The 12598-nt window shown below is 53.4% G+C and overlaps 1 protein-coding gene across 1 annotated transcript in view; it reads right to left on the bottom strand.

The window, feature by feature from the left end:
- Positions 1 to 7367: 7367 nt before the first annotated feature.
- The window catches only part of LOC102844077 (chromosome unknown open reading frame, human C15orf27), a 98514-nt gene continuing 93283 nt past the window's right edge, over positions 7368 to 12598 (bottom strand). The window contains exons 9-10 of the mRNA XM_006888272.1: positions 10281 to 10343; positions 7368 to 7999 (exon numbers count right to left, since the gene is read on the bottom strand). Of these exons, the coding sequence (XP_006888334.1) occupies positions 7398 to 7999; positions 10281 to 10343 (665 nt within the window). The 3' untranslated portion in view covers positions 7368 to 7397. The remainder of the gene's footprint in view (positions 8000 to 10280; positions 10344 to 12598) is intronic.

The raw sequence follows: 12598 nt of genomic DNA, 5'->3' as shown, positions 1-12598 counted from the left end.
TTGTCTGGGCATTTTTGGACATGGAGACACCAGTCCTCGGAGAGGGACATCATGCTTGGGAAGTGGAGGGAAGTGAAAGAGAGGTAGACCCTCGATGAGATGGATCAATTCAGTGACTGGGATAATGAGGGTAGGTGTGTCAGAGACAGTAAGGTTGGCACAGGAATAGAGCAGGGTTTAAGGCTATTGTACATAGGATCACTATGAGTTGCAAGTGACTCAATGGCACATAACAACAACAACAGCATCAGTGTAACCTAACAGGTGGGAGGGAAAGACAGAAGTGATTAGGAGGCTGTTGTTGGAATCTTCTGGCTTAATGCCCCCCACCCTACCCCGGTGCGTTTGGCTGAAAGCTCTTAGGCTGTGGAATGGGCGCCTGGGGACTATGGAAATGCATCCAGGGCTGTGGATGAGGCTGGCAGAGAGCAGGGTTTTTCCTCCCTGGATAGCGAGGGAGCCGGGCTGCCGCGGGGCCTGGGTGTGTCTGGGTCCGGCTGGGAGCTTGCAGCCCCCATAGTAAGTGCTTTCTTTCTGAAAGGGATACTCAGCTTGGCTGTATTTCATGCTGTCTCTCATGAGGGTTTTTGTTTCAGTCTACTTAAAAGTGGGCTTCCGAGGCTGGGGAACCCGGAGATGACTATTGACCATAACAGGTGGGTATGGTTAGCTGTTGCTGCACTGAAGGAGGCTTGAGTGATAACCTTGTTTAAACACACACACACACACACACACACACCCTATTGGGAGAAATAATTGACACAATTTCCTTCAGCCCTGGGGTTTTTGTTTGTTTTTCTTTGTGGAGAGATCAGATGATAAAGAATTGTTGATAATCTTTGGTTTGTAAAACATTTGTATACATGTTAACTCATATAAACATTTGTCTACATGTTCCCTGGGGGTAGAAGGTAGGAAACATGGAAGAAATCAGGCTCTTAGGAAATGAGGCTATTTACAGCAAAGTAAATGGTAGAAATAGAATTTTTTTATACTATTACTCACTGAGAACTTAGAATGTGGCAAGTGTGTCCCGTAGTAGAATTCTTTTTCCATAGAAAATTCCCGTCCAGGGCACCTGTCAGTGGAGGCAGGCCTGTTGCTACGATACTGAAGAGGCTTCAGTGGAGCTCCCAGACTAAGACCAGGGAGAAAGACCTGGTAATCTGCATTAAAAACCCCACAACAGTCTGAGCCTATTGTGCATGGAATTGCCTTGAGTTGGGGCAGGTTCCAGACACTACATGTCCTCTTCTCAAATACCACAGCCACTGAAGTAGGTATCACTGCCCCTCCTTTCTGGTTAAGAATATGAGAAAAGAATGCCATTGGCAGTCTCTGAGCTGTGGAGCCCGAGATGGAACTCAGATCTGGAGAGTTTAACTTTCACTTCCCCTACTCCACCCCCGGGAGCCTCCAGCTTCCATTGCTTGAAAATAGCAAACTTGCCATTGGAAACAGAGAGCATTGATGGAAGTTGGGAGTTCCTGGGAAGCAAGCTGCCCCTTAATAAGGTCCTGGGAAAGCTGTGCCTGCCTGGGTGTGGCCTGTTTATCCGGCCCTCTTCCCGGTATGGGGCCTGAATGGGGGACTTGTTAATCTGCTGCTTGGAGACATGGACTGCCACCAGGACACTTGGGTTCCCTAGTGTGTCGTAGCTTCACAGAAGCACCACTTCATTCCCATCGTCTGTAAAATAGGGAATAAGCAAGCTTATTTTTCAAATGACTCGACGGCACATAACAACGAAACAACAACCACCTTAAACTTTAACCTGAAGTCTAGCTGTTGTTGTTAGGTAGAATCGAGCCAAGCATGATTGATAGCGATCCTGTGAACAACAGATCTGAGCTGTGTCCGATCCTGTGCCATTTGTGGTCACTGCTGCAGTTGCCGGGTCAATCCACATCACTGAGGGTCTTCCTCTTTGTTGATCTTCCCCCTTTCCAAGCACGATGACCTTCTCCATGGACTAGCTTCACCAAGCAACATGCCCCTATTATATAGTGTTAAGTGCTGTCAAGTCGACTGCGACTCAGTAACCCCTGTGCACGATAGCTCTGAACCCTGCCCCAAGCCAGCCTTGTTAGGCCACTAGGTCTTAGGAGGACCTGGCATATAGAAGATAGCTGTTTTGACCTGAGTACAGTGTCAGGAAATAGGGCAGGCAGGCAGAGACAGAGACATAAACACTCTGAATGACTCTCAGCACCCACCTTTGTGCAGAATCCTATGCATGCATGATCTCGTTTATATCCATATTCCTACATGGTGTAGGATTATCTATATGGATGAGAAAACCTTCTTTTAAAGAGCTTAAAGCGTGTGTCCAGCGACACACCACTGGTAAGTGTTGTCGTAAGGCAAAAATCTGTCCAGCTCTTTCCCATACCCTGGGCCCTTCTGCTGAGCCCAGCCTGGCTGGGACGGACCAAGTGAAGCGAGCAAGATGACAGCAGAGCTGAGTGCCAGAGACAAAAATCCACCAGACGAAGTGTGTCCCAAGCAGAGGACTGCGTGTGGAAAAGGCCCAGAGCATCCTGGAATGTGACTAACACAGCTCCTCCTCCTCTTGGAAGTAGGGGGTTTGGACCTCAACCCCTGAACCCTCTCCTAGGCTGACATCCTCCATTCGGAACCATTCTATGCTCAAGGAGGCTAGAGTCTCCGCAGAGTCTCCGTACTGGGATCTGGGTGTGGCCTGCATGTGGGACATCTCTGGCAGCCTTCAGCAGAGCTAACACGGGGTCCCATGCTCCTTTCTATGCAGTGGAGCCTGAGGGAAGCCCAGCTCACTCACTAGGAGGCCTAATCGATGCTGGGAGGCTCCTGCAGGGCCTGGTGAAAGGTGTCTGTAAATCTCAGACACTGAAGAGTTCTGCCCCATTCATCATGGTGTTTAATGTCCTGCCTGTTCTCCGGTAGTCCATCTCATTTGCTGGTTTCAGGATGGATAGGCTGCCTGTGCCCTGGGCTGCCGCCTGGGCCCCATGCAAAACCGTGCCAGCACTGTGTCTTTGGTAACTTGCAATAAATTTAAGCAGCAAATGTTCCATCACTTTCTTTGGATAATTAAATTAGCTATTCGCCAGGAGACAGTACCAAACTTTTCAGTACTGACGTTGAAAGAAGGAAAAAAAAATCCAGAACAGGTATGTGGGTTTGGCAGAGTGGCTGAGACGCTCAGTGGCAGGTGGCGCAGTGTTTCGTTGTCACTACGTGGCAGCATTGACTTGATGGTACCTAGCAAGGAAGGGTCAGGTAGCTCAGGTCACGTACAGTTCACATCAGTACTAGGAGGGGTAGGGAGTCCCTGGGTGGTAGTATTCACTAATGTGCTTGGCTGTTAACAGAAAGAGTGAGGGTTCGAGGCCACTCAGCAATGCCTTGGGAAAAAGGTCTGGTGCTTTAGTTCCCAAAACAGCCCTTAAAGACCTTACAGATCACACATAGCTCAATCTGACGCAAACAGGATCATCAAGAGTTAGGCGTCAATTCTACAGCAACTGGTTAGAGAATCTCCTCCAGAGGGAACAATGGTAGTTTACCTACTCAGGATGTTCCCAAGACACTGTTTACCAGGGAGCTAGTGGGTGAGGAGTCATGGTGGTCCAGGGAGTTAGATGTTGGGCTACTTCCTGAAGCTATCCATTCTTCCTCCGTCATCCCTATTCACTGTCGAAGTTTTAACATGCACTGGATGTAACTGAAAAGACCCTTACTTAGAAAAGGCCCACCTTAGTCTTCAGACTTGTTCTTTAGCACTATGCTTATGAAAACTGGACAGTGGGTAAGGAGGACAGAAGAATAATAGATGCTATTGAATCTTGGTATTGAAGAGCAGTACTGACTATCCCATGGGCTGCCCCCAAAAAAAGAACAAGTCTGTCTTGGAGGAAGGCAAGCAGGTAGCTCCCTAGAGGCAAGGACAGTTAAACTCTATCTGATATACTTTGGGCATAGTCAGGAGAGGTCAGTCCTTGGAAAATGACTTCATGCTGGGAAAGAGGGAGGGTCAGAGAAAGAGAGGAAGACACTCAAGAAGACGGAACAACACGGGCACTGTGCCAATCGGCTATTCAAGGTGGTGAGGACGGCACAGGGGCACGCAAGCTTCACATCTGTTCAGATAGGGCCGCTCTGAGTTGTAGTCGACTCAATGGTGCCTGTTGTTGTTGTTGTTATGTGCCGTCTAGTCGCCTGCGACTCATAGCGACCCTGGTGCCTAAGGGCCCCTAACTGAAGGCTGGTGGTTCAAAGTCCTGAGTTGTTCTCCAGAAGTCAAGTGAGGCACGGAGTTCCTGTAAAGATGTATCCCCCCAGCTACTTCTAGGGGCAGCTGTGCTCTGTCCTGCAGGGAGATGGTGAATTAGACAGTAGAGGGTGGAGTGGGTAGAGGGGTGTGTAAGGGAGGATGACCTCAAGAAAGGAGCAGTTCCTGGGCCAGTTTTGAGGAATGGAATGGGGAGGGTGGAGCGGTGCACACAGCTTCTTATCAACCGCATGTTCCACTGCCCCCCAACAACACACACACACACACACACACACACACACACACACACACACACACAGAGCAAGCGAGAGCCAGCGGTCCCAGCTCTCCCAGGCAGCCTTCCCCAGCAGTGCTGAATGTGGCTGGCAGTGAAGCATCACCCAGCATCTACCTTAATGAAGATGCCTCCTCTTTGCATCTCCCTAGGAACAGGCTTTGTGGGCTTTCCTGTTATATCATTAGCTATCCCACTGGCCCGGGCAGGAGCATGAGGGGCAGGCACCATGTTGCCTTTTCTGTTGGCCAAGGAAGAGAAGCAGGTCTACGGATTTGCTTGAAGCCCCATAACAAATGAGAAATAGGACTGGGCTGAGTATGGGTGCCCAGGTTTTGACTCAGCTTACAGGCATGAAGTGCTGATAGTGTGGTGTTTAAAGTGCTCTGCTGCGAAATGAATGATCAGCAGTTCAAGCCCCCGAGTGGAAAGTCGTGGTGGTCAGCCTCAGTAATGACTTCAGCCTTGAAGGCAGTTCTGTCCTATCCTACACAAACTTTAAATCCCCTTCATTGCTGTCAAGTCAGAATTAACCCATGGCTGACCTTCCAGCGGGTTTTCATAGGCAGTAAACCACATGGGAGGAGATTGCCCATCATTTTCCCATGGATCAGGTGTTGGAGTCAAACCAGGTACCTTTGGGTTGACCAAGTCAGGGAACTGTATGTCACAACTGATCTGATGGCAGTAGATTGGTTTGGTCTCATATGCACAGCAACACTAGCAGGGACAAGGCTAGGGTGTCAGGAACAGGAAATTGAGTATGTCTCTCCAGCCCTGAAATATCATTTGGACCTGGGTTTGCCTGCTTGGGGATCCCCTCAAGCCACGCTCCACAGGTGCTGGGTGGGTCACAGGGTCCTGCTGGCCGGTCTGTCTGGTCCTCTCCTTTGAAGAAGGCATCCTCAAGAGGGTGGTCTGTTCCCATGTACAAGGGGTGGCCTGAGTCAGAATCAGCTCAATGGCCACTGACGTGGTTTGGTTTGCTAAGTACAGGGAGGGGACTGCGAAGCCGGGCCATGTGTGCAGCTTGATCTGAAGTGAGCACCTGGCTGGAGGGGCTCCACTGTGCTGCTGCCCAGCCCGGGGTGGACTCGGGGCCATGACTGCATTGGGCCTGGCTCTCCTCGGGGCTGGCCAGCTGCCTGCTGTCCTCACGGCCAGTTTGCTGTGTCAGGGTGTTTGCTGTGTCACAAGATGGCCGAGTGAGAGTCGCCCCTTTAGGACGGGTGCTGAGGCTTGCAATGCGAGCTGGCCTGGCCAGTCACTCAGGCTTACGGCTCCGCTGGACACCTGCCCCTCTGGGGTCCAGCATCAGACCTCCCGCTCTCCTGACAGCACTTGGTGTGACTCTGGCAGCTCACTGACTCGCCGGCAGGGCCTCTCAAGGCAGACAGACCTGGGCCTGTGGCCTGACACTGCAGCCTGGCTGTCTGCCCCGGGGCAGGTATGTCATCATCCTAGGTCTCTGTCATCTTTCTGGTCAAACAGGAACAATAATGCCCACTCTGTCACAAGGGCACCCGTGGCCACCATGACTGATATTGTCGCCGAAGATGGAGGCTCCACCAGACTTCCCCCGTGTGGGATAGTCTAGCACCCACGACCCTAGAGTGGGCTCTCTGCAATAGTGGGTGAGCAAAAAGGGCCATTTCCCAGGGCCGTGGACCCCCAGGAGTGCTCAGGCTCCATCCTCACCCCACCCAGCTGCCCTCCAGACCCAGCTCAGCTCCCGGGCTAAGCCAACACTTTCTTGCCATCTGTCCTCAGACACCAGGCCCTGTGGACAGCCGTGGGGATCAGGGTGCTGTGGCTGGAGCCGCCTGCTGGCTGACTGCGGCCTCACCCCTGCTCTCTGCTGGAGCAAGTGTAGGCCCAGCCAGGACAGTCGCTGTGTCTCCAGGTGCCCCTCTTTGCATGATGCCCCTCTTTTCATGTCCCCCTCCCATGTCAGCCACCGCTGCCTTATACACTGATGTCACCTCAGACAACAGGCTCGGATGGAGCCCCAGGACATGGGAGCTGACTGTGTGTGAGGAAATTCCATCTTGGTGAGGAGAGCCCAGATCAGAAGAGACTGTTCCAGGGTCACCCAGCGAGGAGTGTGAGAGCTTCCATGGCCCCCAGGGACCCCCTTACAGCATTGTTTCAGGGCTTCCAGAGAGGGGTGGCCTCTCCCTGGGTGGGCTGCCACCAGCCCCACCCCAAGACCCTCGACAGGTACTTCCACCTGGGCCCTGGCAATCAAAGAAAAACCGCACCTGCTGGGAGTATCTCAGTGCAGCTGGTTTTTATTAGTAAAGCCAAGGTTGGAAAATGGCTGTCCCCCCTCCCCTCGTCCTCCTGCCCCGCCCAGCCCCCATCCCTCTATGTCCTGTAAAGATGAAAACTAGATGTGTCTTGAAAATACTCGGAAACGCTCATGCTGAGATGAGAGGATGAGGATGAGGACGAACAGGAGAGGCTCGGATGGTGGTCTCTCTGATTGTGTCTGGGCGGGGGGCTGGGCAGCCCCTGTTCACAGTGCTGTTCCCGACCCCAAGGGGCCGGGCGGGGCGTCAGGAATGAAGGCAACGGAAGAGACTGAGCTGGGTCCCACGCTCCACCCTGCTGAAGCTGGGGCCACGGGCTGGTTTCAGTAAAAACAGTTAAAAAACCCCAGCCACGAGCACCGCCCTCCCCTGAGCAGGGCGAGAGGAGGCGCCAGTCCTGGGCCTTGAGGTCTGAGGGGGCGGCCACCTGGCCTGGTGTCACCTCCAGAGACAGGCAGCACCTGAGGGAGGCGAGGTGGCCCCTGGAGAGCATGGAGATGGCTGTCTCCCTTCCTCCCACCCAGCCCGCCTGGAGGCTCTAGGCCTCAGGGACCCTGTGCAACTTTTGCTCTTTGGATTCCAAAGATCTGAACTTCTCCTCCAGCTTGGGCGCCGTGGGCTGGAAGTGGATGACGGGCTTGATCTGAAAGACGGTGAAGCCCTCCTGGTTCTTCTGGTTGAACAGACTTACCCTGTGCTCCAGCTCGGGGCTGGTCTGCGCCAAGCCCGCTGGGCTGGGCTGGGCCAGGGGGGCTGGGTCCAAGGCCCTCTGGGACGGGCAGGGGTCCTCCGACAGGGAGGACAGCAGGTCCTGGGCCGTGGCCTCTGTCGGCTCTGGCTGGGGCTGGGGAGGTGGCGGTGGTGGCATTGGAGAAGGGCCGGGCTCAGAGGATGGCTCCTCGCGGGCGGTGCTGCAGTCCGTGGATGAGCCCAGAGTCTGGCTGCTGTCGCTCTGGGCCCGGGTGACCGAGCTGCGGGTGGAGTGGGACACGCTCTCGGAGATGGCGCTGGTGCAGGCGCCGTTGCTGCCGAGCTTCAGGGGTGCGTCAGCCGAGAAGAGGTCGGAGGAGACGTTGGGCTGGTGGACGTCGATGGCGGCCGTGGTGACCACGCACACAGCTGGCTCTGGGACCCCACTGTCTGCAGGAGAGCAAGGGGACGCCAGTCACACGCCAGCCTCCTCCAGGCCTCATCCCTGGGGAGGTCGCTCTGAGCTCCCCTGGGAGCAGGGGAGGTGGGCAACAGACATGCCTTTGTGGACCAAGCTAGCCTTGTTAGTTGCTATAACTGCCTCATGGCGACCTCATGTACAACACAGCAAAATACTGCCTGGTCCTGCACCGTCTTCACAACCACTGGTGCCATCCTCACCACCACTGGTCTGTTGAAGCTACTGTGTTTTTCCTTCCACCCTAGGAGCCTCGTTTTCCAGCACCACATAGGGCAATGTTCTGTTGTGACCTGTACTGTTTTCATGGGCTTACTTTTTACTTTTGGAAGAAGGTCCCCACGTCTTCCTTGTCTGCTTTAGTGTGGACTGCTCTAGTTCCTCAGTATTTGTCACTTGACTCTGAAAGAGGATTATGTTCCCTAATCTGTTGAAGTCAAGGGTGGATGTGTGATTTGCTTTGGCCAGTAATGCATGGGAAGAAGTGACCCGCGGCACTTCCCAGTGGAAGCTGTAAGAGCTGTTGGCACTTGGTTCTGGCGGCAGTGACGTCCTAGACTAGATGGTGGCTGCTCTGTCCACTGGGTGCCAGGTGAGGAGGACGACATGGGAGCCTTTGCTGCTTTATTTAAACTGCTGAGGTCTAGGGACTATTTGCTGCTGCAACATCCCCTCACCCATCCTAACTCACCAAGAAAGGATGGTGTAGCAGGACAAGGAATTTGGACATCTCAGTCTGAGGGAGCCAGTCAGCGTGTGTGTGTGTGTGTGTGTGTGTGTGTGTGTGTGTGTGTGTGTGCCGTCAAATCAGATCTGACAGGTACAGGAGGCGATTGTCCCCCCTTCTCCAGCAGAGCATCTCCAGCAGAGTATCTGGTGGATTCGAACCGTGCCCCTCTGGGATTGCAGTGCAGTTTCTTGCCACTAGGCCATCAGAGCTCACCTGCCATTCAGCATTTTAAATGGAGACATTGTAGAGGACTAACATAGAGTTTGTGTCTTCAAAGACTGATCCATCTCTGTAGGCTACACTGCAGTGGGAGGTCAGAGGGCAACTCGGAAGGTCTTTAACTTAAGAAGGGCCCTGGTAGCACAAGTGGTGGTGAAATGCTTGGCTGTTAACTAAAAGGTTAGTGGTTTAATCCCACCAGGGGCTCTGCAGGAAATACCTGCTGCTCTGCTTCTACAAAAATTACAGCAGAGAAAGTGAGAAGGGGCAGTTCTATTCCGTAATGCATGGGGTAGTTATGAGTTGGAATTAATTTGATGGTACCTAACAACATGATCAGGGAGAGAACAGAGGGAGAGGCCTGAGATAGGGAGAGTGGTCTTTGGAACCAGCTGACTGGATGAGGCTTTAGAGAGGAAAGGGAGGAGCGAGGAGGCCTTTAGTGGCTAAATTGCAGAAGGAAACAATTCAAGTGCATTAGAAATACTTCAGGACTTAATAGTTTAGCTTGGCTGCTGCTATGTGTTGTCACATCAGAACTGACCCATACCTGACCCTCCAGCAGGTTTTTAGAAGCAATAAATAACATGTGAGGAGACTGCCTATTTATCCCCTGTGGAGAAGCTGGTGGATTCGAACTTCATGCCTTTGGGTTAGCAGCACAACTCCTACTAGGCCACTAGAACTAGCCTTAGAGTGACATACACAAGTATTTAAGGGCTGTGAAACTTGAACTGAAAGATCTGTCAGCTATGGGCAGGGAAAAGACACTAAAGGATGGTGTAACTTTAAAACTCAATTGTCCCTGTAACTTAAAACTCACTAGGCTTCCTTGAGGCCTTTTCAAGCACAAGACTTGAAGTGAATCAAGCATGAGCATGCCCAAGGCCTGCTGCTTCTCAAGCCTAATTACGTGGTGTTCTTTCACGCCTCCCTGCTCACCCGCCCCATTGCTTTAACCCTGAAAGCTGCTCAGGTGTGGAGATGCTGAGTTCATTTAAGAGTTCCAGGCTCCACAACATTTCCACTTTGGGGGTCCATATGCATTCTCGACCAGTGGTCAGAGAGCCCCCCGGCCAACACAGCCCAGCCCCAGCCCCTCGGCTCTGGCTTGAGAGTTTGCCAGGAGCCAAGTCTGACCTGCTCTCTGCCTGCCCTTAAGTCCATCAGGACTGGGCAGGCCTTGATCTCTGAAGCGAACCACGCTGTCACTAGTCTTGATTTTAGGGGTTGTCTGAGGCCGCGTGTGGCTGTGACAGAGGTTCCGGTCCATACAGAAGAGCCCCTAGACAGTCCACACTTACCACTGCTGGGCCCGTTGTAGTACTGACTGATGTAGCTGTTCATGTCGTCCCTCACCGTGGCGTCTGTGGAGGCGGGGAAAGAGACTGGTCAGTGGGACTGTTCGTCAGAGCATCCAAACAACCACAGGGCACTGTGGTTCATGCTTCATCCTCCCAGGTTCACAAGAGGTGGCACCTGACCCACAGTGGCCCTGCCTGTGGACAGGACTGCTTCAGAATTCTCCATGAGCAGACGTGTGATGTCTAGATAGTCAAGTCCATCACATGGTGGCCAGCTAAGTGAAAGGTCTGAGGTTCAAATCCCTCCCATTTGCTTCTCGGGAGAAAGATGAACAGCCTTTTCCTGACAAGATTTCAGAAACCTGATAGAGGGTCACCATGAATTAGAAATGACTAGCGCACAGTAGGTGGGCCCAGGCATGGACTGGAAATGCTAGATAAATGCTCCCCACATTTTTCAAAATGGGAACAATGACATGAAATTTTGTAAAGTATTGGGACCATGTATGCTTTATTCAGTCAGGGGGTGAAGTTGACTGGGTGTCAGGGCCAGTGGTTCTGAAGAAGCAAGACACACACAGGCCCCTTCCTTCTCCATCCTCCGCGCCCCATCTCTGAGGTGAGCAAAGTGGCTCCTCAGGCCTTTCAACCTGCTTATCAGCGCCACTCAGTGTCTGAAGCCGCGGAAGTCCCAGGGTCACCGGAGCAGCTGAAACTCTGAGTGTTCACCTCTCTGTAACCGTGGGTGCCCTGGGTGCCCCATTTTCAGGAGCCTCGAGTGCCACATCTGCAGAGGCCCCCGCGAGCCTTGGGGCTGGCTGGTGCCTCAAGCATGTGCAGCCGATGGAGCCACGAGTACATCACCAGCTGCAGCACCTTCCAGTTCCCGACCTGAGGCAGGTGCTTGGTAGACAGTTCCTGGGGAGTAAACAGCTGAGAAGGCCAAAGGCTGCCCAGAGATGAAGAAAATGACATGGCAGGAACAGGAAGGAGACTGAGGCCAAGGGAACGGAGCAGAGGGGAGGTGAGAAGCATGTGGCCCATGTTGGGAAGGGCTCTGCTCCTGAGGTGGTGAGGAGTCACAGAAAGCTCCACTGTGGCCGGGTGTGACCTGCAGGACTCACTCACCAGGGGAGGTGGGAGGGACAGGAGGACCTTCCCAAATGCGCGAGGCGGACAGCAGGCCCTGTGTGGCTGGGGCAGCCTGAAGGGCAGGCTGAGGCTAAGTGATAACTGGCAAGGCTTGAGACTAACAGAAGGGGACCCCTGGCTCCATTTACAACTTTGTCCTCTCAGGTTCAGCAACTGTGCCTCCAGCAAACTGACTTGACTCCTGGAGGCCCCACTGTTATCAGTTGAGTTTTTGGAAAGAGATTACCAGGCCTTTCTTCTGAGGTGCCTCTGGGTAGACTCGAACTCCCAACCTTCTGGTTAGTAGGTAAAGGCATTGGAGTTGGAGCTAGTTTCAGCTATCAGTTCACCATGTATTAGCTAAGTGGCCCTTTGGAAATGCCACTGCCTGGTCCATAGCATGGTACAGAGAGGAGGGCAGATCGTGAGTGTGAAGATTCTGAGTGGAGGGTGCACACACTCCAGCACCCGTAAGGGCCCTCCTCTCCTACAGAAGCCTTGAAGGTGCCCCAGGGTTGACTGAGAACATGGGCATCTACCTCAGGGGTGCCTCTCCCAGCACCACCTGGTCTGCAGGTGAAGAACTCTGCATGTGAGGTCATCTTCCCAGGCACACCTGAAGGAGCTGCAGAAGCCAGCCGGGTGATGCTGGAAGGCTGTTGGCAGTACCTGGAGGCCTGGTGCTTAAAAGCTTTTTTGGCCTCTTTTGCTCTTAAATGCCTGCGGTCAGAGGTGTGTTTTGCACTAATGCCTGGGCCGAGGGTGTGGCCCCAGGCTGGCTCCGAGATCAGCAACGCTCCACGGTCATCACCCACTTCCCCACGCCACGGTCCATAATTCATGCAGCTAATGCCACCGCCTCGCTCTGCAGCCCGCTGGGGAAGGAGGAGGTGGTGGCGGTGTGGTCACACCCAGAGAGTAGTGCGAGCACTGGGCAGTGGGCCAAATGGAAGAGTCGTGTCACCACCTTGGTTTTATCCTGAGGCCACCGCAGCAGGGACTCGGGGGCCTTGCTGGGTGGGGCAGGGCTGTGTTCTCAGCCAGGAGGGACACAGGCATCTACAGACCTTTGGGCTTTATCCCAAGAGTGCAGCTCACAAGAGGTGCCCTGGAGAAAATGAGAACATTTGAGTCCCTGAGCTGTGTGCTGGCGCTGTCCCTGGCTGGGCCACCCCCTCCCGGGGCTT

Source organism: Elephantulus edwardii, unplaced genomic scaffold (genome assembly GCF_000299155.1).
Source record: "Elephantulus edwardii isolate Elephantulus edwardi_28Jun2011 unplaced genomic scaffold, EleEdw1.0 scaffold00066, whole genome shotgun sequence".
Taxonomy (NCBI): domain Eukaryota; kingdom Metazoa; phylum Chordata; class Mammalia; order Macroscelidea; family Macroscelididae; genus Elephantulus; species Elephantulus edwardii.
Note: the sequence above shows the minus strand (reverse complement) of the source record. Positions and strands in the feature narration are given on the sequence as shown.